The 26538-nt window shown below is 40.2% G+C and overlaps 1 protein-coding gene across 1 annotated transcript in view; it reads left to right on the top strand.

Moving 5' to 3' along the window:
• The window catches only part of CETN3 (centrin 3), a 703216-nt gene that overhangs the window by 580354 nt on the left and 96324 nt on the right, over nucleotides 1–26538 (top strand). Inside the window, exon 4 of the mRNA XM_044064177.1 lies at nucleotides 3511–3702. Within this exon, the coding sequence (XP_043920112.1) occupies nucleotides 3511–3702 (192 nt within the window). The remainder of the gene's footprint in view (nucleotides 1–3510; nucleotides 3703–26538) is intronic.

The raw sequence follows: 26538 nt of genomic DNA, 5'->3' as shown, positions 1-26538 counted from the left end.
AACCAAACTATTGCCTATTAAGCAATGATATAAAATGTTTCAAAGCCTTCCATCTTAGTCATCAATGACTCTTATGCAGAGGAATACGCAAATGCCTTATACAGCCACTTAAATACATTGACTCAGCTGTACCCAACAGGAACAAAACCAGGTCTTCATGAAAAAACAAGCTACCTTGGTGGGCTGTAAGTATAAATAAGCTATACAACAAAAGAAAGAAACTGATATCTAAAAACAGGAGATAACTTACTCAACAGAAGAAGAATACTCTCCACATCTTAAACAAGCAAATCAGATGTCTTTAAGTTCTCTAAGGCTAGCTACATGTCTAAATTAGAATCCTGAGCTAAAGACAATCATAAGGCATTCTTTAGCTACGTCCAAAATCTAAAAGGGAATGCCCAGCTGTGTGCCGAACCTATAGTGTACAGTACCACTCACACTGAACCTGAGGAAATTGACAAGATGCTAGCCAACAGATTTGGCAATAACGTCGTCCCCTTGTCCCCACCAGACATACCCCAAAACATTCCTGAGACACCAGTCCTCTACCGAGTATCTCCAAAGAGCAGGTCATACAAGCACTCCCCAGGGCTAAAAACACGGCCTGTATGGGACCAGATAAAATCTCAGGCTACTAAAAAAAAATCTAAAACAAGACCTAGTGGAATCACTCAGCACTCTCTTTAACCATAGCATGAGAGCTGGCTTTGTCCCGGCACAGTGGAGAACAGCAACAGTAATCCCCGTGCACAAAGGTGGTCCATCAACTGCCCCTGGGAGCTATTGATCCATAAGTCTAACCAGCCTTATCTTCAAGGCCATGGAAAGAATCATCATGGACCTTATCCACAAGGGCATACATGACCTTCACACCCTTGACCCAACCCAGTTTGGTTTCAAGGGTAGATATTGCTTAGTAAGCCTAATGGACTTCTTTGAGAATGTTGCCAAAACCCTGGATAAGGAAAAAAACAGTAGATATCGCCTCTCTTGATTTAGCTGTGGCCTTTGACACAATCCCCCATTCAGGTATCATAGAGAAACTCTCCGAGCTGGGGATTAAACCATACCTTACTAGATGGGTAGCAAACTGGCTCCCTGACGCAGCACACACTGTCAAAGTTGAGGAATCCATCTCAACCAGTAGACCAGTTACCAGTGGGGCATTACAAGGATCTGTGTTGAACCCTGTACTGTTTAGAATCTGTTTCTCTGAAGTCCAGGTGACGGTAGATGGCCTGAGGCTTACCAAGCTTGCAGATGACTGTAAACTGGGTGCAAGCATAAAGTCCCCCAATGATGTTAACATATTACAAAAAGGGCTGACACAGACAAATGATTGGTGCCAAACTTAGACTAAAGCTTAACGCAAACAATGTGTCATTATCCCCTTTGGCAAAGTAGTAGCCCCTGCTAATTATGATATAGATAGCACCCCTCTAAGCTCAAACTCAGTGGTTCAAGACTTGGGAGCACAGGCTGATAGCAGTCTAAACTTCGATCACAATTTGTCCGTACTGGAAAGAAAAGCATTCCGCATTGCGCATCTCATAAATAAAGGTATCGCATCCAAGACCAGGAGGTTGTAGGTCCTCACTACATGACCCTTATCAGATCACTAATTGAATACAATGCTTCCTTCTGTATGTACCTCACCAGGCACCTACAGCAACTGTAGTGACCACAGAGGTTTCTAACCATGATAATCCAAGGCCTCTAAAACATGACATAGATGGAAAGACTGAAAGCCCTGTCACTGTACTCTGTATCATACAGGCTGCTGAGAGGTGACCTGTGCTTGGCCTACAGAGCAGTCTTAGACCCTGCCCTAATGGAAATGCTGCACATCCGCAAATCAAATGGGACAAGAATAACTCGCTCCAGGGATCTCGACCTAGCCTGTGACATTAACAGAACATATTAGAAAGACAGATGCATCTCTCAGCGATTGCTGTTCCTCTGGAATAAACTCACACTCCATGTGAAGCAGAGCTCCTAAATGACCATCTTCTTGTGCATCCTTGACAACTGGATGAGTGACCGTAAATTCACCCTGGGGTGGCACCTATGTCCCTCATGGGCAAGGGCAGTCGACGCTGATCACAGAATCGTTCTGCTAACAATGACCATCTAACTGTGGTCAGTAAGGTTAATCTGGTTATTACATGCCTAGGCTTGTAAAGGCCCTAGGGCCATTAGCCTAGTAACCTCCTGTGAACCTAAGCAGCCTCAATAAATCTCATATATTGCACCTAGAAAACTAGTCTGCTTCTGGCTGTTTAGCTAGGAAAGTTTGAGAGCTTCAGGCTGTCATGGCCATTCCTCCTTTTATTATTTTTCTGAAGGAGATGGTGACCCTGAGGGTTAACCATTCATACCTAAAGTAGTGAATGAGCTGTCACTCAACCAGGCCACAAATCTCCCTACTTTCTTTCCCAACCCACAGAACCAGGGGAAAGACTTGTATACTCCCTAGACATTTGCAAACAGTTACGATTCTATTTGGACAAAACCAAATCCATGTGAAAATCTGAACAACTGTGTGTCTCCTTTTTGGATTCAAAACTGGGCCAAACTGGGTATAAGCAAAAAGTTGTAAGCTGAATTGCTAAGGCCATCTTTTTTGTTATTCTCTGCATGGCAAGTCCTTGCCCTCATACCCTCAGGCTCATTCTCCCATGGCAGTAGATCCTCTGGGGCCTTCTACAAAGGGGTGGATGGAAGCTGCCACCTGGTCTTTTATACACACCTTCACTAAACACTACAGGATTGATGCCTTTTCAAGGTCCAGAGCTGCCTTCACTAGGTCAGTCCTTTTAGGATCTTGGACAGTTCTGCAGCTTACTAACCAACCACATTCCCATTCCCTTCAGCTCTGGGAACCACCCACTGATTAGAAATACTTCAACAAGTGATTTCAGTCAGAGCTTAGTATAGTTGTGTGAGAACGTACCAAACCGCAGATGTCCTAGTGATCATTGTTGCAGTATTCCTTCCATCTACATTAATATTCGACTGCCTCTCTCTACCTCTTCTTCCTCTCTCTGTATCATATAGACAGCACCCTAGAACCAAGGGGCTTCCTTGTCACTTAATGCTTAGCTCCTCCTAGTTGACCCATCTCTTTCAGGGGTCTTCAGGCTGCTGGCTTGGAGATAGTCTGAGAAATTATGCTCGTATGGCTGCCTATATACTCCTGTACTTATGAGCTGAGGTCACACGTCGGACATACGATCCCGGGAAGATAAAGCTTTGGTACCCCAGGCTGAACATCCATAGTGATAACCCATTAATTAGGAATGCTGCAACAGTAATCAGTAACACATACAGCTAAGTTCTTACACTGTTGTACTTTCTGCAGATCTGTCATTATGTTAATTAAGTATATAACTTTGGTTTAGTGTTTTTTTCATTGACATTATTCATCTTCATCTGTTATGAACCAGCTTGATTATATAAACTTAAAAAGAGCTATGTTTAGCAGTTCTTTTCTTGGTTTTCCTTCAGTGACTGACTGGATATTGGACAGAGATCCTCAGGAAGAGATGCTAAAGGCATTCAGATTATTTGATGATGATGATAGTGGTAAAATCAGCCTTAGAAATCTTAGAAGAGTTGCAAGAGAACTTGGCGAAAACATATCTGATGAAGAATTACGTGCCATGATTGATGAATTTGATAAAGATGGCGATGGCGAAAGTAAGTAATCAAAAAAGTTTAATGTGTGCCAGTATTTTTTTAATCTGTTGCCGAGTACAAAATTATTGCCAAGTTTGTCAAAGTGAATAGCCATGAGGTAGTCAAAAAAAAATCATATGAAAATAAATTCCTTGAAACACAGCCATGTTGAAAACACAGGTGAATCAAGTACAAAAGTAAAAACATGTGAACCAACACACAGATACGCATGCAGTGTTTTGAATCGTTTGTTCAGTCTAAATATTAAAATACATGCCAAAGTCAAAGCAGTTGTGGATGGGATTTTCCCCTATTAACTTTGACCTCTATGACTTAAAATGTAATGGTCCATTTTGCTAAGGCACATGTTTCCTCATTTACTTCAAAGCAGCAAAATTAATTTTCTTTTACAATTCCCAGACTAGTGACCCAAGTACTTTTTTACTTTCAGCACATTATAATGTTTATAAAAAACAGAAACATTTCATAAACAAGGCATTTATTTCATTTACACTGTCCAAATATTTTATTTTTCTTGCTTTACCATTTACCAAATTTAATCACAAACATTTGCACGGTACAAATTTTATGACAAGAATATTAACAGATATGGTGATAATTATAAAACAGCTCTAGCACTGCTGTAGATCAGTGTGTGTATATACCTTTAAGAAGCTACCCAAGGGCTTACACAAGTGTATAAATACTGAGCGTGCAAGTCTGACTGCCATTTTGTAGTTAGCTGTTGAGATTTGAACATGTGTGTATGTAAGGTCTGTCTGTTAACTAGTTTGTTCATATTTAATGATGCTGCTATCCATCCTGAAGTGTTTCTATGTATTAAAGCATCTAACGAAATCCCAAGCTTTCTTATTTGTGTTAGAGACCAACGAGCAACATGGTGTCAAAAGTGGGATGTCTTAAAGGACATGATAATAGAAGCGGCATATCTAAAAGGAAAGGAACCAGAAGAGGCATATCAAAAGGGCATGAAGCTAGAAACAGCTTGGCTAAAATGACTTAAGGCACTTGTCCAGATGCTGGTGGAATGTAGACGAGTGGATCATCCCTAAATGTGCAAACTTTGCAAAACCGGTCTGAAACGAATTTCAGGCATTAAAACTTGCTCAGCACTATTTCTTTTTTGTATAATATGAAACAAGGCATACAGAATGCTCTAAACAATATTTGCCCAAACCAATATATAAGATATTGATAAAAACATTCAAATTACTACGGAAAATGTTTAAATAAGTCTGAATTGCATAAAACGAATAAAATAAAGGGAAACCACCCCATTTTCGCAAACCGTGTATTTTTTTGTATTACGCAAAGATGTTTGAGTTATCAGAAGTGTATGAAGTGTTCGCATGTTTGTGCAGTGTTACAGTAAAGCTGTTTCGCAAAGTGCAGCCATTACCGGACATATTTCACTAAGTGCAGTCATTACAGAGCACATTTCGCAAAGTAAAATATTCCGAAGAGTTTATTGTGCATTTGAATGTTGTTACAAGCTCAGAGAACAGTTTGTTCATACATATTTACAGGGGCCATATTTTCAGTGTGTTTGTGTATACTTTGTGAGCATGGCAAATGGATTTCGAAAACCCAGTGCAATATTGCTGAGAACTGGAGAGTGTTTGAAAAAGAGTACGACATTTTCATACAGGCTACATTTTCTGATAAAGATGACTGTACGAAACATTTATTCTGCTTAATTTCACTGGGTCAGAAGCCATAGAAAGGGAATGCTCATTTGTGTATGCACCCACAATCTATACTGGAGAAGGGGAAAACCATCATATTGTTGTACCGGCTGAGTCAAGCAATGACCCTGAGTGCTTGAAATGTAAATTCAGAGAAATGTGCAACCCCCAGACAAATCTTACAATGGAAAGGCACTTATTTTAGACAAGGGATCAAAAGCCTGGTGAAACTTTTGCAGCATGTATGTATGTGTGTATGTATATATAAATATATATATATATATATATATATATATATATATATATATATATATATATATATATATATATATAATTATATATATATATATATATATATATATATATATATATATATATATGTATATATATATATATATATATATATATATATATATATATATATATATATATATATATATATATATATATATATATATATATATATATATATATATATATATACACATATATATATATATATATATATATATATATATATATATATATATGTGTATATATATATATATATATATATATATATAATTATATACACACGTGATAAATAAAGGTAAAACATGTAGAGTTGGTGACTTAAGGGGATGAGTTAATAAAAGACAGACTTATATGTGTCATAAAAGATGATGCTGTGAGAAAGATTTTGCTTCATGACAGTGATTTAACTTTGAATAAGGCCATTGAGATTTGTCAGATATATGAGCTCACAGAAAAGCACACAAACATGCTTACAAATGAGAGTAGGTCTAGAAGGCACAGTAATAAAGCTCATGTTGATAGTATGCAGCATGTGGTTAAAAGAAAGTGGCCCAAGCACATGGCAGCTTTAACCCCTGCAGCACCTGCTGGTAAACCCCAAAGCTTTCTAGCACATTCCAGAAATCGCACAGTCCCAGTGAAATGTAAGTGTGAGTCAGCAAACCAAAAGCATGGGCCCCACCCTAGTTTCATTGCCACCTGTCATACTTGTGGTGGAAGTCATGAATCTAAAAGGAAAAATTGTTTAGCTTTTGATCAACAATGCCACAAATGCAATAAATGGAATAATTTCAAAAGATTTTGTAAATGAAAAGACCCACATTCTTTTATCTAAAGGGAACATTTTAAGATCAGTGGCAGCCCCACTCTTTATGTTGATGGTGTGTCAGTGCTTCATGAAACAGTCAATGCAGTAGATTTAAGGGCAAAGAATGAAAGATTTTGTACTATTCAGATAAATGGCAAACCCATAGAGCTCAAAGTTGACACAGGTTCTAAGTGCGATGTTATGTCTGCAGAAAGATTTGCTGGAGTGTGTAAAGGTGAAAGGCTTAATTTGGCAAGGTGTGAGAAACTTGTTGATTATGGAGGTGAAGAAATTCAGACTGATAGCTCAGTAGTGCTTTCATGTTACTCTGCTGGAAGAAACTGCAACATATTATTTTATGTGGTCAAAAGGCACATCCAGTCATTATTAGGGCTCAGAGGCAGTTTGAAAATGGGACTGCTTTCATTTAATAAGTTAGCTTAAAAAAACTCTACTCTAATTTTGCCCAGCACATTTTTTCTACCTATGCGGATTTTTTCCAAGACAAATTAGGCAAACTTCCAGTTGTGTACTCCATGAAGTTAGACCCAGAGGTCAGTCCAGTTGTCAGGCCAACACATAAAGTTCTGGTAGCCATGCAGGGCAGAGTCAAAGCCGAGTTAGATAAAGTGGTGTGACAAGGTGTGATTTGTCCAGTGGAAACTCCAACCAAGTATCTTCCATGGTAGTACCTCATAAGAAAAGCTCAGATGACATCAGAATATGTACTGATCCATGAGATTTGAACAAAGCACTAAAAAACCTCATCATCCAATGCACACAGTCATCGAAGTCGCAGCCTTGATGCCAAATGTCAGTATTTTTTCTGTCTTAGATGTAAGAATCTCTGGGTGGTGCTGCGGTACTGCACTGGTGGTGCTGCGGTAGCGTTGTCGCCTCACAGTAAGATGTTGTCCTGTTCGATTCTCAGCTAAAGCGTCTTCTGTGTGGAGACATGCATGAATGGGCGTACCTTCTTTGAAGGTTGTGCGTCAGGGCTGGCAACTCGGCATGTAAAAATCTTCTGCCAGTCATTAGCGGACCGGAGTTCCACTGTGGCGACCCCTAACCGGGAAAAGCCAAAAGACACAACAAGATGTAAGAATCTCATTTTGGCAAATTCAGCTTGACAAAAATATCCTCATTGCTCACTACTTTTAGTACTCCGTTTGGCAGGTACAGATTTTTGAGAATGCATTTAGGATAAATTCTGCAAGTGAAGTCTTTCAACGTGCAATGGAGCAAATTTTGTCTGGGTATCCTTGTGCACTCCTAGTAGACATACTAGTAGGAGGTCGTGATGAAGCAGAACATAACAGAAACCTCAGAAAAGTTCTAGAAAGGGCACTTCAAGTGAATCTGAAGCTCAAGCCACACAAATGCAAGTTCAGGCTACATGAAGTTACTTATGCTAGTCATTTATTTACAAATACAGGCCTACGACCAGACCTTTCAAAGCAAACAGCTATTCTTGAGATGTCAGCTGTAGGCATTGTTGAAGCCCTGCAACATTTTCTTGGCATGTTCAACTACCTAGTTCATTCCAGACTCGAGCCAACTTTCAGCACCACTCATAGAGCTGACATGTAAAGATGTATCCTAGTTTTGGTTAGAGCAACACCAAAGAGGATTTGATGCTCTGAAACAGAGAATTGCTAGTCCACCAACTCTCAGATACTGTGATGTTCATAAACAAGTTACACTTTCCTGTGATGCTTTGAAATTTGGTCTTGGTGCAGTCATTCTACAAGAGGATCAACCTGTTGCCTTTGTATTGAGAACTCTTATCCAGACTGAGATGCAGTACACCCAGATCGAGAAAGAGCTTTTGGCAATTGTGTTTGCATGTTCGAAGTTCCATGATTATGTTTATGGTAGACCTATCCAAATCGAAACAGACCACCAACCATCAGTCACTATCTTGAGAAAGCCAATGCATTCAGCTCCAGCCAGACTGCAACGTATGATGCTGAGATCGCAGAAGTGCAATTTCAGTCTTGTCTACAAGAAAGGCAAACTTTTTTATCTTGCTGATATATTATCCAGATCAGTCATGGAAATGAGAAGTTTTTCTTCCACACATCTTGATGAGCTGAGAGATCACACAGCTACAGATCCAGTTTTACAGAGGCTCTACCACTTCATCAGTCAAGGATGGCCATCAAAATAGTCTAGTTTACCCCAAGAAGTACAACCTTATTTTTCATACACAGATGAGATTTTGTCTGACAAAGGTATCATTATGAAAGGTCCAAAAGTCATTGTTCCAAAGTCTTTGAAACCAGAGTACAATTGTGATCTTGCATTGTGGTCACCCAGGAACCGAATCTACCAAGAGAAGGGTGAGAGAACTAGTATTTTGGCCTTCTGTGTCACAAGACATTGAGAGAGTGTGTAATAATACAAAGCCACATCAACAGAAGAAACCACTTTAGCTTAATTAGATTCCGGAACTACCTTGGTCCACAGTAGCCACAGACATCTTTGAGTAGAATAGTCAACATTATTTGGTGTTAGTAGATTCTTACTCCCAGTTGATTTAAGATTGACCTACTTCCTAATCTAGCATCCAGTACAGTCATTACTAAGATGAAGCATCATTTTGCAGAACATGAAAGCCTGCAGTTACTTCTGACAATGGCAGGTAGTTTATAAACCAACAGTTCAAAAGATTTGCTGAAGAATGGGACTTTACTCATGTCACAAGTAGTCCAGAGTACCTGCAGTCAAATGGCTAGGCAGAACGCTCAGTTCAAATTGCAAAGCAGTTACTAGAGAAGTCAAAATGACATAATAGTGATGTTTTCCTGAATCTCAGAAATGTTCCTCGTAATAAACATTGTGGTTCACCTACTCAGAGACTTCTGTCAAGACAAACCAGAACTACATTACCAGTCATTTGTTGGTTCCATGTGTCAAGAGCAACAGATCAGTGAAAGCCAATCTGTTGAAGAAGCGTCTATCCCAGAAGTCCTACTATGATAAGACCAGTAAATCGCTCAGTCCATTATGAGAGGGAGAAGTAAGGATGCAAACATCCAAAGGTTATGATCAGATTGGTGTCATGAAGAATATTGGTCCAGAGCTGAGATTGTACATTATAGAATCAGAAGGAGCAGTCTTCAGGCGGAAGTGGAAACATTTGAGACTGTTGTCCAAGCCTATACCACAGCAGATAGCCTGTGAGAAAGACTTTTTATCTCAGTGAGTTGACCGGTGTTCCAATTCCAGTGGACATTCCCATTCCTGTGACGAATCCAGAAGTTCCTGATACGAGTTGTGCATCACAGACTGTCCCTGTTGCTAAATTTAGTCCTAATTGTTATGTTATGAGATATGGTCGAATCTCTAAACCCTATTGCAGATATGAAACAACTTGGACATGAACATTGTGTTTTGTTTCTGATGTATATAGTAATGCATGCCTAACTCTGATGTTGTTTTGTATAAAGGGCAATCATTTTAAGAGAGAGAATGTAGACCAATATGTGTGTATATGGGTCTACTTCATAACTGAAATTTCATAACGTTGAATTTCTTAATTTCATAACGTTGAATTTCTTAACATTGAGACCAAAACATCTAAATCCCAAAACACTGAAAACTCAGAACATTGAAAGTGTGCTTCATAACATTGAAAACTACAATACATATGTAATTAACATCCTCTCCACCTAAAACACGTAAGTAACAAACACACTTTCTGCTATGTTTCTGCAGGGGGGCAAGGCCCCCTGCACCCCCTCGTAAATTAAATATACCAACTGCAAGATTGCACTACAGTGGAAAAAAGTTAATTTCCTAAACTCGTACCTAAGCTGACATCCCTGGTCGTGGCCATTCAGAAACACCCATTCTTCCCTGCTCACTCCTGTTGTCACAGCTACTGTTTCAGCACCCAAGTTGCTATTCAAACTCAAAAAACTCAATTTTTATTCAGGAGTTTATCCCTCCATGGCACAGGGCTGGGCAGGCATGTATATATTTCATAAAGGGACAGTGTTGGTAGAAAATGACTTTGCCACATGCTGTCTACCCATTATTTTTTTATCTTGTTTTTACTTTAGGAGTGAGTCTTACAGTAGTTCTCATTTATGCTTTTATTTATCCTGTTCTCAGCTACTTCCAGTGGCCTAATTTTCTTTTGCAGTACGTTATCACATGCATGATATTGCAGTGCTTTAGATGTCTGGATTGGCTTGTGAAAATCATGTTCCTTTATTTTCATCTTGCCACTTACTATTTAATGCCCACTCAGTCGGTTATCAGTAGTGTTCCGGTATTTGTTGGTGTCTTCCATCATTACTCATCCCGCCACCTTTATTTGAAGAGCTTTTATAGTAGTTTTTGTAACTATGGTCTGAAGAAGCGATTTTATCGCGAAAGTGCTCACCTATGTTCGAATAAAAGTCTATTTGGATTTTACACTGCTCTTTGCCATCTGCTTTTTATTGGTTTGCTGTGGTGCTGTGTCCTACATTTTTGTTCATACTACCTGTTTGCTATAGTGTTGAAATTCAAAATGATGTCACTTCACAACCTGTTACCCCTTCTTCTTCTTTTAAGTTTCCTGGTAACACTAGACTTAAAAAGATGCTCATCATCACATCCCTATTCATCCAGACTTCAGATATAAGGTTTTGTGTGTCTTGATCACATTATTAGATCTCTGCCATACCCTTTGTGAACACTGTTGGTGAAATTAATAGTCCAAAGTGTCTATCTCCAGTTATAACTCTTTGCAGGCTACAGGGTATCCACATTTTTCCATATTTAGTCTTGCTTATCTTTGCAGTCTTTTTTGAAGTGTTAGGAATCTCTGTCTCTTGGGTGAGAGATCTCTTACACAAGCTGGGATTCCAAGAATAATTTCAAAAGTCTTTCTTGATTCACACAGGATTGTGTTCCAGGGATGTCAACTAGACACCTCAGGTTAAAGAACTGTACTTCCACAGGAAAAAAATAGATGTTTATCTAGATCTGTGTCTAAGGTTTTCCCCTCAGACCTTGGTCACTGTGAGGGAATACCTTTGGATTTTGGGTCTCATGGCATGCATTTTTCCTCATGATACCTTTGGCAAGACTCCACACGAGAAAGCTACAGTGGTAATCATTTACAAAAATTAAAGCTATATTGTCTTTTTAAAACCAATAAAACCAGGTATTTTTAGTTGTCTAAAATGCAAGTCATTATTATGAATACCAAAATTCCTACCATTGTATTAGTATACTACACATATTTATAATATAATATTAGATATTAATATTTAACCATTTTCTGTATTAAAATAAAACACAAAGATAAAAATCATGAAGTCATAATACTTTAGCAGCAGAAGCTTACTTGGGTAATATGATGACACCTTGTTAACCCGCATTCATCTAATGTTATAAATTACCTACGTAAACTTTTTATTTTTAATATAGGTATAATTGAACACATATCATTCAAACCTGGGTCATTATATGCGTATAATCGTATTTGCCATACTAATTCTAATTTATCAAGTTCCAACTCAGTTGCCCCCCCCCTCATATTTTGTGGGACCTGATCTAAGACCCAAAACTTAAATTCATGTCCAGGACATTCTTGAATGTGTTTAGCTAGAGCATTGTCCTGGCTCATTTTTTTAATATTGTATAAATGGTCGTATATTCTGTCCCTCAATCTTCGTTTTGTTTTGCCAACATAATATTTGGGACAGTATTGGCATTTAGCTAAATAAACAACCATTTTAGAATTACAGTTATATTTTCCTTTACTGTATAATACTCTGCTATTGTCCATAATTATTGATAATCCTACTTGGATGTACTTACAATAGGGGCATCCAAGACACTGTTGCATGCCTTTGTATTTAATGTATGTGTTTTGGACACTCTCAAACAAGTTTTTGAAATTCCTGTCTCTTTTCAGTACAAATTTTGGAGTTGGTCCTAATTTTTCCAATAGGTCCTTATCTTGTGTGATAATATTCCAGGTTTTACATACTATATTCCTAATGTATTTATAATCCATATTAAACGTGATGACAAAATTAACATTAGTATTATTAAAGTTATCAACATTAGGTATTTGACTTGTTGTTTCTGGACTAGGACTAATATTCATTTCTATTACATTATAAACCCTTCTGTTTTGACTCAGAATAGGTTTATACATACCTCCATTTCTTTTATCCACCACTTCAGTTATGATTTCATCTAGGAGGGCATCAGGATATGCTCTCCTAGTAAACATTTGTCTTATCAATCCTTGCCTCAAATTTCTTTTCAGCATTATTTTTGATCAATAAAATGTCTAAATATGCTATTTCCTTCTCATGAAAATTGTATGTGAATTCCAGAAATTCTGTAGTCTGGTTAAGATAATCTACCATATTTTTGGCTTGATCTTTATCACCTTTAAACAAGATAAAAATGTCATCCAAAAATCGGGTGAAATATGCTATCTGGGATTTTATATGTTCTACATTGAAAATGTAATTATGTTCCCAATAATTCATTACCAAATTGGCAAAACTGGAGCCACACAGAGATCCCATTGCCACTCCTTTTGTTTGGTGATAAAAATTGCTTTTAAAATAGATGTAATTATGTGATAAGACAATATCTAGTAATTCTTCTATCAGTGATATTTCCATTAATGGGGCACCCTTTTTCCTGAGATTAAGGGACACCCACTCAATACCAAGATCCTGTGGTATTAAAGTATATAAATCTCTTACATCTATTGTGAGAAAATTATATTTATCATCGAATTCTATTTCATTCATTTTCTCCAAGAATGACCATGAGTCCTTACATATTCCTGTTTCACTAGATACATATTTTTTAAGTAATAAATTTGAGGCAAGGATTTATAGAAAACCTTCGTATTCTAATACATTTCTCCACTTCTCAAGCGCGCACCCTTTCCGGCAGAAAAAGTCGGTGGTTAAAGGACAGCTTGTAAGGGCAGCACGCATGACAAGCAGAGAGGATGATTTCATTTTTGAATGTCATTTGATAAGACAAATGTTTACTAGGAGAGCATATCCTGATGCCCTCCTAGGTGAAATCATAACTGAAGTGGTGGATAAAAGAAATGGAGGTATGTATAAACCTATTCTGAGTCAAAACAGATGGGTTTATAATGTAATAGAAATGAATATTAGTCCTAGTCCAGAAACAACAAGTCAAATACCTCATGTTGATAACAACTTTAATAATACTAATGTTAATTTTGTCATCACGTTTAATATGGATTATAAATACATTAGGAATATAGTATGTAAAACCTGGAATATTATCACACAAGGTAAGGACCTATTGGAAAAATTAGGACCAACTCCAAAATTTGTACTGAAAAAGAGACATGAATTTCAAAAACTTGTTTGAGTGTGTCCAAAACACATACATTAAATACAAAGGCATGCAACACTGTCTTGGATGCCCCTATTGTAAGTACATCCAAGTAGGATTATCAATAATTATGGACAATAGCAGAGTATTATACAGTAAAGGAAAATATAACTGTAATTCTAAAATGGTTGTTTATTTAGCTAAATGCCAATACTGTCCCAAATATTATGTTGGCAAAACAAAACGAAGATTGAGGGACAGAATATACGACCATTTATACAATATTAAAAAAATGAGCCAGGACAATGCTCTAGCTAAACACATTCAAGAATGTCCTGGACATGAATTTAAGTTTTGGGTCTTAGATCAGGTCCCACAAAATATGAGGGGGGGGCCAACTGAGTTGGAACTTGATAAATTAGAATTAGTATGGCAAATAATGCATATATAATGACCCAGGTTTGAATGATATGTGTTCAATTATATCTATATTAAAAATAAAAAGTTTACGTATGTAATTTATAACATTAGATGAATGCGGGTTAACAAGGTGTCATCATATTACCCAAGTAAGCTTCTGCTGCTAAAGTATTATGACTTCATGATTTTTATCTTTGTGTTTTATTTTAATACAGAAAATGGTTAAATATTAATATCTAATATTATATTATAAATATGTGTAGTATACTAATACAATGGTAGGAATTTTGGTATTCATAATAATGACTTGCATTTTAGACAACTAAAAATACCTGGTTTTATTGGTTTTAAAAAGACAATATAGCTTTAATTTTTGTAAATGATTACCATCTGATTAACTTTAATTAGTATTTAAATGATGGTAAATGTTGAATATTCCATCTGAAGAAGTTCATGGATTTTAATTGAACGAAAGGCGCTTTATGGAATAAAGGTGTAACACACAGCGAAGGTTGCTAGTGGTTTGTTTGGTTGAATAGTTTTTCGTTTTTCAAAGCTACAGTAGTATCTGAAGTCTCTTTGGGCTAAGCATCACCACCCTTTATCTTTTCAAATCCCAATTCTAGGGTTTGTCAAAAGAGAAATCTTTTGACGGAGACAACAGATGTCCTTAAATCTAGGACTCTCTTTCTCAGTCATTTTCTAAAGCAGTCAGTCATCACAGATGCTTCAAACTTTGCATGGGGAGCAGTTTTGTGTGGGATAAAAGTGCAGGGGGGTGTGAAACACCAAGGACATAAGCAAGCAAGGTCCCTGGCACCTCTTTAAGAGGTAACAGACAATATTACAAGCCATGTGATACATCAGCAAGCAAGGGGGACCCCTTTGAAGACTAGCCATTTTAGCTTGGAATATAGCTTGACAGCACAGCCTTACTCTACTAGCAGTCTATATTCATTCAGAGCAAAATCATGTGGCTGTTTAGCTGAGCAAGACCAGAGCAGGCCCTCGCGAGTGCAAACTAGGTCAGGGGGTCTTCCAAGATTTGATCCATCTGCAGGAAGTTCCTTAAGTAGACATCTTTGTCTACTCTCCTGCTCTCACCTAGCAAGATTATTTTCTATGACTCCATACAAGAAGGTCTGGATGACAGATGCCTTTTCTTTTTCTAGGACAGGAAGGTTCACGAATGACTTTCCAATAATATCCAGGGTATTTCTAAAGATTCAAAAGGAATTCCAAAAGATCATTGTGTTGAGACTCTTCTGGCCCAGGTAACTGTGGTTCTTGTTTCTTTTAGAAATGGCCAGGGTCAATTACCACAAGCTTCCTCACAGATTGGATCTACTTGCAGAAAAAACAGGGATCTTTGATGCACCTCAACATCAATCAACTTCAATTCACTACCTAGATGATAAAGGTCCTAATTCCTTTTAGGCACCTGTTTACTGTGGACAATGCAGCAAGTACTAATGGAGGCCAGAAAGCCTGCTACTAGAAAAGTGCCTATTAGTAAATAGAAAAGGTTTTCTAGTGGATGTCAACAACTTAACCAGCACCATGACTAGGTTCAGTGATATTTGTGTGAGTTACTATTCCTATGGCCTTTCCTTTTCTTCCAGCTGGGTTCATTTATTGGCCATTTCTGCACGTGTGCCCATTCATCCTCCTCTTTAAATGCAGTCTCACTTCAAAATGTTCTTGAAGTGAGGTTTTGCATCAGATGCCTCCAAGAAAACTGGTGGCCCCTCCTGGGATCTTCATTTTGTGTTAGATTAGGTTCAAACAGAGCAAGCATTAGTTTCTGTAACCTGGCTGACTTGAGGTTTTTAACATGGAAAGCAGTATTACTGATTGCTCTGATCTCTGAAAGAAGTGTCTGAGTTGCAAGCTTTTATTGTGAGTCAACCTTGTTTTATTTTCTACAAAAACATGATTTCTTTGAGAACTAATCCTTCTTTTAGTGGTATCCAAGTTCACTTTGAGCCAGACTATCTCTCTCCCCATTTTCTTTCCTGAACCTGAAAATGAGGGAGAGAGGTTTCTTTCTACCTTGGGTATCCTCAAACAAATCTGATACTATCTTGACAAAATTAATTTTTTCAGATCTTTGGTTCATTTGTTCATTTCTTGTGAAGGTAAATAGGAGAGACAACCTGTGTCAAAACGGACTGTTTCCAAATAGTTGCCTAAGGCTGTTGCCTTTTCTTATACTCACGATAGCCAAACTATTCAAGGCTGGGTCAAAGCGCACTCTTCCTGGGCCTTGGTTTAATCTATGGCTTTTTGGAAATTGTTAGATTCTAGAAGTATTCTAGAAACCTCTACTTGGTCCACTGTACAAACTTTTGCAAAGTTCTGTAAGCTTGATTCCTTCTCTGGCTCCAGATCAAACTTTACTAGGACCATTCTCCAGGGGCACTTGGACTGTTCTCCTTCCACCTCCCAAATATAGTTAGCTAAGGTAATCTACACATAGAGGTTTATAGGAGGTTACTGGGCTAGCGGCCCTAGAGCCCTTACAAGCCTGACCATGTTAATCCCAAGTTGCCTCAATTGTCTTTGGTTAACTGGACTTAATTAACAGACCGCGTCTATGATAAACACCGACTATCCCTGTCCACGAGGGACATGGGTGCCACCGCTGGGGTGAATTTGCAGTTTCCCATCCATTTGTCCAGGTTGCCCTTGAATAGGGTCAGTGAGGAGCCTTTCTTCATGTGAATTGAAAGGTGTTATTCCAGAGTAGCGGCAATCACTGTGAGATGCAGTTTGTCTGTCTCTCCAGGCATTCTGTTAATGTCATAGGCTAATTTAAGTTCCCTAGAGTGAGGGACTCTTGTGCCATTTGACTTGCAGATGTGCAGCATATCCATCAAGGCAAGGCCAGAGGCTGCCCTGTAGGGCAGGCACAAGTGACCTCTCAGCAGCCTATAAGATGCAGAATACAATGATGGGGCTTTCAGTCTATCCATGTAAGTCATGGTTTGGAGGGCCTGTATTTTCTTGGTGAGAAGCCTCTGTGGTCTCTCCAGCTGCTGCAAGTGTCTGGTGAGGTACATGCAAAAGGGAGCATTGTACTCTATTAATGGTCCAATGAGGATTAAGTACAGTGGATTTATAACAACCTTAGACCTGGATGCGATGCCCTTACCTATGTGATATGCAAAGTAGAAGGCTTTCCTTACCACTGTGGAAACTTGGTGGTTGAAGTTCAGATTGCCATCTACCTGTGTTCCCAGCTCTCGCACCACTGGGTTTCACCTTAAGGGGGTGCTGTCAATATTACAATTAGCAGGGAATTCCACTTTGCTAAAGGGGATAATAATGCCCTTTTTTTTGCATCTAGTTTTAGACTGTGGCTTTGGCTCCAGTCAATTTGTGTATGTTAGCCCCTCCTGTAATATGTTAACATCACTGAGGGGAGTCAGTGATTGCACCCAGTTTGCAATCATCAGCGAACTTGATAAGGCAAAGGCTTTCTGCTTCAGCCTGGATTCTGAGAAATAGATTCTAAACAGTAAAGGGCTATGTTCTTGTTGATGAGGTCCATGATCATTCTTTCCATGGCCTTGCGGATGAGGCTGGTTACACTTATGGGTCTGTAGTTCCCAGGGTCGGTTAATGGCCCCCCTTTGTGCAAGGGGATTACTGTTGCTGTTCTCCACTCTGCTGAAACAAAGCCAGTTTTCGAGCTATGGTTAAAGAGAATGCCAAGTGGGTCCACTAGGTCATATTTTAGATTGCTTAATAAGCAACTCGGGATGTTATCTGGTCCCATTGAGGCCATGTTTTTGGCTTGGAGAACGCAGACATGACCTGATCTCTAGATATACTAGGCAGAGGACTGGTGTCAGGTATACTTTGAGGTATGGCTGGTGGGGACAAGGGGGTGAAAGTTCCTCCAAATCTGTCAGGTAGCAGTTTGGCAATTTTCTCATGTATAGTATGAGTGGTACTATCTACTACCAGTTTTGGCACATAGCTGGGCATTCCGGACATAGTTAAAGAATGCCTTATGGTTATCCTTAGCTAGGGATGCTATTCTACCTTCATAATTAGCTTTAGAGGACTTTACAAGATTTCTGATTTTCTTGTTCAAGCTGTGGAGGGAATTCTTTATCTGCTGAGTCAGTTCCCGCTATAGCTAAGGCTTCTGCACCAGTCTTCGGTATGATGAGCATGGTACAGTTCATCATCATCTTTCAGCTTTTCCCGTTAGGGGTCGCCACAGCAGATCATCCCTTTCCATTTCTTTCTATCCTCTGCATCTTGCTCTGTCACACCAACCGCCTACATGTCCTCTCTCACCACATCCATAAACCTTATCTTAGGCCTTCCTCTTTTCCTCTTACCTGGCAGCTCCATCCTTAGCATCTTTTTCCCAATATACCCGTCATCCCTCCTCAGCACATGTCCAAACCAATGCAATCTCGTCTCTCTTGCTTTGTCTCCAAACTGTCCAACATGAGCTGACCCTCTAATATACTGATTCCTAATTCTATCCATCCTGGTCACACCGAGTGCAAGTCTTAACATCTTTAACTCTGCCACATCCAGCTCTGACTCCTGCCTTTTTGTCAGTGCCACTGTCTCCAACCCATATAACATAGCTGGTCTCACTACCCTCTTGTAGACCTTCCCTTTCACTCTTACTGGTACCCGTCTGTCACAAATCACTCCTGACACTCTTCTCCACCCATTCCACCCTGCCTGTACTCTCTTCTTCACCTCTCTTCCACATTCACCATTACTCTGAACTGTTGATCCCAAGTACTTAAACTCGTCCACCATTTCCAACTCTACTCCCTGCATCCTCACCATTCCTCTGCCCTCCCTCTCATTTACACACATATATTCTGTCTTAGCCCTGCTGACCTTCATTCCTCTGCTCTCTAGAGCATATCTCCACCTCCCCAGAGTCTCCTCAACCTGATTCCTATTCTCACTACAGATCACAATGTCATCTGCAAACATCATAATCCACGGGGTCTCCTGTCTGATCTCATCTGTCAACCTGTGCATCACCACTGCAAATAAGAAAGGACTCAGAGCTGATCCTTGATGTAATCCCACCTCCACCTTAAACGGATCTGTCACTCCCACTGCAGTCCTCACCACAGTCACACTACCCTCGTACATATCCTGTACCACTCTTACATACTTCTCTGCCACTCCCGACTTCCTCATACAATACCACAACTCTTCTCTAGGCACCCTGTCATATGCTTTCTCCAAGTCTTCAAAGACACAATGCAACTCCTTCTGACCTTCTCTGTATTTCTCCAATAACACTCTCAGAACAAACACTGCATCTGTAGTGCTCTTTCCTGGCATGAAACCATACTGCTGATCACTAATCATCACCTCCCTTCTTAACCTAGCTTCTACTACTCTTTCCCATAACTTCAAGCTGTGACTGATCAGTTTTATCCCTCTGTAGTTACTGCAGCTCTGCACATCACCCTTATTCTTAAAGATAGGTACCAAAACACTTTATCTCCACTTCTCAGGCATTCTCTGACTTTCCAAAATTTCATTAAACAATCTAGTTAAAAATTCCACTGCCATTTCTCCTAAGCATCTCCATGCTTCCATTGGGATGTCATCTGGGCCAACAGCCTTTCCATTCTTCATCCTCTTCATAGCTGTCCTTACTTCCTCCTTGCTAATCTGTTTCACTTCCTGATTCACTATCTCCACATCATCCAACCTTCTCTCTCTCATTCTGTTCATTCATCAGCCTCTCAAAATACTCTTTCCATCTACTCAACACACACTCCTCTCTTGTGAGTACCTTTCCCTCACTATCCTTTATCACCCTTACTTGCTGCACATCTTTCCCAGCTCTGTCCCTCTGTCTAGCCAATCGGCACAGGTCCTTTTCTCCCTCTTTAGTGTCCAATCTCTCATACAACTCTCCATATGCCTTATCCTTAGCTTTCGCCACCTCTCTCTTTGCCATGCGCCTCATCTCCTTATACTCATGTCTACTTTCTTCATCTCTTTGACAATCCCTCTTCTTCTTCACCAGCCTCTTCCTCTGTATACTCTCCTGTACTTCCTCATTCCACCACCAGGTCTCCTTGTCCTCCTTCCTCTGTCCAGATGTCACACCAAGCACCTTTCTAGCAGTCTCCCTTACTAGTTCTGCTGCAGTTACCCAGCTATTCGGTAACTCTCCACTGCCTCCCAGTGCCTGTCTTAACTCTTCCCTAAACTCCACTTCACAATCACCCTTTTTTAACTTCCACCATTTAATCCTTGGCATTGCTTTCACAGTCCTCCTCTTCTTGATCACCAACGTCATCCTACAGACCACCATTCTATGCTGCTTAACTACACTTTCCCCTGCCACCACTTTACAGTCTCCAATCTCCTTCAGACTGGCCCTCCTACATAGGATATACTCCACCTGTGTGCATCTTCCTCCACTCTTTTGTGTTAGTAAAACTTACCGTAACAGCTGATGTTCTAATGATCACTGCTGCGGTAAAGGCCCCCACCTTGTTTTTCAGTGTTTTTTATCCCAGGGTGTGGACACTTATTTTTTTGTTGTTCCTACCATTTCCCTTTCGGGTCTACTTCACGTTATCGAATTTTGAAAATGTTGAACAACAATAATATCGTAAATGCCGTACATCGAGAATGTTGTTGCAGGATCGTGGTATAGTGAGGATCAGGAAATTTGCCCTTTCCTCACTGTAGTGTGATCTTGGAGTTGGTATATATAATTAGCAGGGGGTGTGGGGGGCACAGCCCCCACAAGAACAGTTTAGATGTATGGCATTTACGATCATATTGCCATTAGACATTTTAGTCTTTCTGCAATTAGTCCCTACCCTCCTCCCCCACTAGGAATGCATAGGACAGAAGTTACATAAAGGCCTGTATTCTCTGCTATCTGATTGTTTTCCAGCCCACAACCCCTCCTAAGAGCAGCTAACAGGTCTCTGACCGCTTCGCTCCCCACCCTGCCCCCATTTCCCACCAACCCCTGGTGGTCCTACCTTTATTAGAACAAACCCCTCCCATCATTTTTACCACCAACCACAACACTACTCCCAACTCTCAATCCACCATATTCCCACTACTACCCCTCCTCTTCTGCTAACATGAATAAGCATACCATACTTATACTCTTTGCATACCCTGTCCTTGCATATCTTACATCTTACCAAAACTCCATTATACCCCCACTCAACCACTTCCATTGTACAACTATTCACTCCATCACTCATGACTCACCCTCACTCTGCTCCTCTCCCACCAACTCAAGAATCATCCCTATGCATCCCCCACATATTCTATCAACTAAAATACTAAAACTAAATATATCCCTACAAGTTAACAAAACAACTCTCCCACCACATCTGTTACCGAATGCACCCAATCATAAAGTTTCCCTAAAATGCAAACTCTTTCACAAACTGATAAAACTAATAACCTCATTCATATCAAAACTTGCCCTCAGTGGAGACATCCACCCCATCCCTGGCCCCTCCATCTCCAACTTCACTTCTAATAATCAGACTAACAGCCACATCTCCCAAATCCCAGCCAGTAGAAAACCAAATGACCTCCTTCTGCTAAGCATAAAAATCAGAAGTATAGCCAACAAAGTCCGCGAACTCCATGCCACCATGGACTTATACTCCCCAGATATAATTATCCTGACAGAAACCTGGCTAAAACCTCACATTACCAGTGAGCAAATCCTTCCTAATGGTTACAACATACTAAGACTAGACTGACTAAACAAGAAAGGAGGTGGTATAGCTGTAATATTTAAACAGCATCTAAACATCCAGATTCTAAACGCATCAGCTCCCCAAATTGCCAATGAAGAAATAATATATACCAACCTGAAAATAAACCAAAATAAAACCATCAACATAATAGGATGCTACTTCCCATCTGGCCAAAATATCCTTCCACTATAAAACCGCCTCAGCTGGACTACCCTCCATCTCCCTCAAGAGACCATAATTTTAGATGACTTCAATATTGATTGCGGCAATCATCCAACCCAGCATCTAAACCTTCATGGCTTCACCCAACTAGTCCAGTCACCAACCAGAATAAATAAAAACTCCAACAAGCACACTACCCTGGATTGGATACTAGTCAGCAAGATTCCCCAGTCCTGTATAGCAGGCTGCTTATCACATAGCCTCAGTGATCATTCTCCAACATTCCTACTCAAAAAACACCTATACCAAGTTAAACCTGTCATCTACCATCAAATACGTAAAAAACTACACTTTAACCCAATCGCATTCATCTCATCCCTCAAAGAATGTAACTGGCACCCTCTAAATTACTTCAGCCTAAATGATGCAGTCCAATTTTTCAATACTACCTTTTTAAGCATCGTAAATAACCATGCCCCCATAAGACTTACCAGAACCAAAGCCCAGCCCTCCCCATGGCTACAGAAAACCACTAGGTCAGAAATAAATAAAAACGAGATAAAGCCTGGGAACACTGGCGCAAAACCAAAACCCGTTCAGCTCGACAGAAATTCCTGGAACTATGCAATAGAATCAAAAAGCTAATAAAGGAGGACAAAATCCAATACTACCAGTCTGCCCTCAACTCCTCCCAACACAACCCCAAACAATTCTGGACCTCCATAAACTCCATGCTCCACCCAGGTAAAATCAATACCCCTACACCTAACATTCCTCACTCCTCAGAAAATATTGCTACCTCATTCAACACACACTTCACACAAACCGTACTATCACTAGCTAGACAACACAAACCCCCTCCCTTACACTCCACACCTTCACCCAGTAATATCCCCACACTCTTCTCATTTTCTCCCATTCCTTCCTCCAACATAAGAAAACTCTTAACTAAACTTAAACCCACAAAATTAGCAGTAGACAACCTCCCAAGTGAATTCCTACAAATTGCAGCTGACGCCCTAGCCTACCCAGTATCCATCTTGATTAACCGATCTCTGTCAGAATGCTACATCCCTACAATGTGGAAAATATCACACATCATTCCCCTTCACAAAGGCGGCCCCTCCACAGAACTAACCAACTACTGCCCCATAGCGATTCTATCTCCACTCTCCAAAATACTAGAGAGATGCATTCACTCAAATCTCAGACTACCTCCTTACTAACAACTTCCTTTCTAATACTCAATATGGTTTCCGACCAAACCATAGCACCACCACTGCCTTACTCTCTTTTACTAACACTATCCTTCACCATAAAAACAATGGCCATCTCTCCTCTGCTACTTTCCTAGACCTATCTAAAGCATTTGACATGGTCCCACACAAACAGCTCCTCTCTGTACTCAATAACCTATCCTTTTCTCAATCAGTCACCAACTGGTTTTAAAGTTACCTGTCTGACTGCCAGCAATCTGTTGTATGGCAAAATGACATATCTCCCCAACTACCTGTCTCTATTGGTGTTCCCCAAGGATCCCTCCTTGGACCCCTACTCTTCTCTATTTTCACCAATAATCTAGCCTCTGCCACCAAACATGGCACACTCATACAATATATAGATGACTCAACCATCATCTGCTCAGCCCAGTCCCTACCTGAACTGCAAAAGGTCAGACAGGATGCCTTTTCCTCTGCTGAAACTTGGCTATCCGATGCCCAGTTAATATTCAACCCAAATAAAACTAAACTCCTCATCTTCGAACCCACCAAACATACTCAAAACAACTCTCACTTTAACATCACAGCAAAAGACAACACCACTATCCACCCAACAGATCACACCAAATTGCTAGGAGTTGAAATACACAACAATCTCAAATTTGACATTCACATATCCATGACCATAAACAAAGTCCACCAAAAACTAGGAGCCTTGTACAGAAATAAGCAACTCTCACCAAAGCAGCTAGGATTTCAGTTGCAAATTCGCAGCTCATCTCCACCCTACTTTATGCCTCTCCAATATATACCAACCTAAGGCAATTCGATCTAAATAAACTCGAGACCTGCTACAACAAAATCGCCAAATTCGCCACCAGGGCATCCTACCACAGTCACCATTGTCTCTCACTTACTGAACTAGGCTAGCTAGAACTCCCTCACCTCTTTCAATGGTATCAACTCACACTCGCCCACAAACTGGTTAACCATCCTCTACAGGTCCCATCCCTCCAGTATCTACTCCAACCCTATCTCACCACCAGACCACTACGATCCAGCAACAAAAATCAATTACAGGTTACTAGAGCCAATAACACTGCTGGAGAAGCACTATTCTCCAGCGCTATAGCCAAATTATGGAACACCCTTCCCCCCACAATAACCTCTCTACCATCATGCACCCACTTCAAAGCTTTACTTAAAGCGCACCTAAATACATGCTGGCTATGCCCTTGTAACTCTCCCCTCTAACTTCTCCCACTCCATCTACCTTCTACCTCTCTTCCACCCCACAAACTACTTTTAATTACAGCAAGCTCTGATACTTCCATGCCTATCTACTTATTATATGGCAGTAACGTCTTATTGTAACAATTGTTAATATCTGCTATGACTTCGTGGATAGAACAGATGCTAGTTATCTATTGAATGTACTATGTTCTTCATCTGTAACTATGTTTGTAATATTTTAATTGCTAGGATTCTTCATCTGTAACTATGTCTGTAATATTCTAATTTGTGGAGATTTTCTCCCCGGGCCTCCGCTGAAAATGGACCTGCGTCCAGTCGGACATTCCCGGTCAACAAATGTAAGTAAGTAAATAAATAAATATAGACACGCCCTTTCAGGGATCAGCCTCCCTTTATGTGCTGGCAGGAAAGTTCTGAAGGGCTTGTCTTGTGCTTGTCTTTTAGTCAGCTCAGTTTGCTTTGGAAGTTGGCCAGCTGTATGTCCTTGGCAGGATATAACCCATATAGTTAAGAATACTGCAGCAGTGATCATTCGACCATCTGCTGTTATGCTGAGTTTTACTTCGGCAATTGTACATGCTCTTTGTGTTTCACTGTTGCAGTTATCACATTTGGGTTATCCTTGCTAGGGTAGCCCTTGGACGGCCCGAATACCAGAGGCTTAATATTTCTGCGTTGGTTGCTGTCGCTTCAGGACTGACGTCAGGTCATCAGTAGTATAAAGTAAGGCAGCTGACGCCATTACATCTGTCTTTCTTGCCGAGGAGCCAGAAGCAGTTTGCACGAGTGCCGGTTGGCCGCTACCTAAGATTCGTCTTCCGAATTGAAGCTGAAGTATTCTAAAGCTAAGTACCCCGTTGGAGATCCTTTTTTCTTGCTCTAATCGATGTCAGAAAAAGTAAAAAATTGTCTCGTCTACGGAAAGCAAATACCACACCGAGACTTTAATTCTTACTGCGTCATTTGTTGAGGCCCAGACCACGACATCCCTCACCGTCACATTTGTGCTTTGTTTAATGCCAGAACTATACGTCGTCTGGCCCTTATTGTAACTAGATATTTTCGCTTACGGTCCTTGTATTCCGATATGGCTTCGGTAAGCCATCCGACAGCAGATCTTCTGAAAAAACGTAAGGATAAAGACAGAGACACAGGTCCAAACCTACAGACGCTTCTGTTAAGCTAGTCGTCAGTTCTCTGGTCCTCCGTGAGGTGCTTTCGCAGACCCTGATGCCCACTTCTATGGATTTGCAGGCCGCTACTGAGACCCTTTCCGGAGTCCGGTATGCCTCAAAACTGTTCTTTGACTAAGGATCCTGCGGTTGTCTCTACCTTGGGTGGGTCTGGAGCTGCTGAGCAGGCACCGGCTTCCGAGGGAGTACTTCACACTACCGTTTCTCGACACAAACCGATGACTTCTTTCGAGTCTACCATTTTTTCGAAAACTACTGAGTTTCTAAGGCCCAGGGTACGAACCACACTCAAGAAACCAACGGCCCAATCTCAGGCACCTGCTTCCTTGCCTCAGCTGCAAATGCTTAAAATGGCAGAAGACCTTATCATGCTGATCAGTGGAGGCCAAGCTACCCCTTCCGAAAGAAAAAGAGATCTGTCTCCAGTAGTTTTGTCTGAACAGGAGTCTGATGATACTGATGCATCTGAATATGAATACATGCAACCCCTCTCTGCTTTTGAGGATTCTGATGCAGAGGAATCCATTCCTTCAGCCTCTCCACTCGAGGACTTTTCCTTTGAGGAAACCCTTCATACCTTAAGGGAGTGTTTCCAATGGGAATGTCAGGACTACCCTCAGTCTAAAAAAAGACTCAGAAAATTCTTAGATCCTCCACAGCACAGTTCCCTGGCCATTCCCCCCAGTCCTGGATGTTGTGGACAAT

Source organism: Protopterus annectens, chromosome 2.part2 (assembly GCF_019279795.1).
Source record: "Protopterus annectens isolate FY-2018-M chromosome 2.part2, PAN1.0, whole genome shotgun sequence".
Classification (NCBI taxonomy): domain Eukaryota; kingdom Metazoa; phylum Chordata; order Ceratodontiformes; family Protopteridae; genus Protopterus; species Protopterus annectens.
Note: the sequence above shows the minus strand (reverse complement) of the source record. Positions and strands in the feature narration are given on the sequence as shown.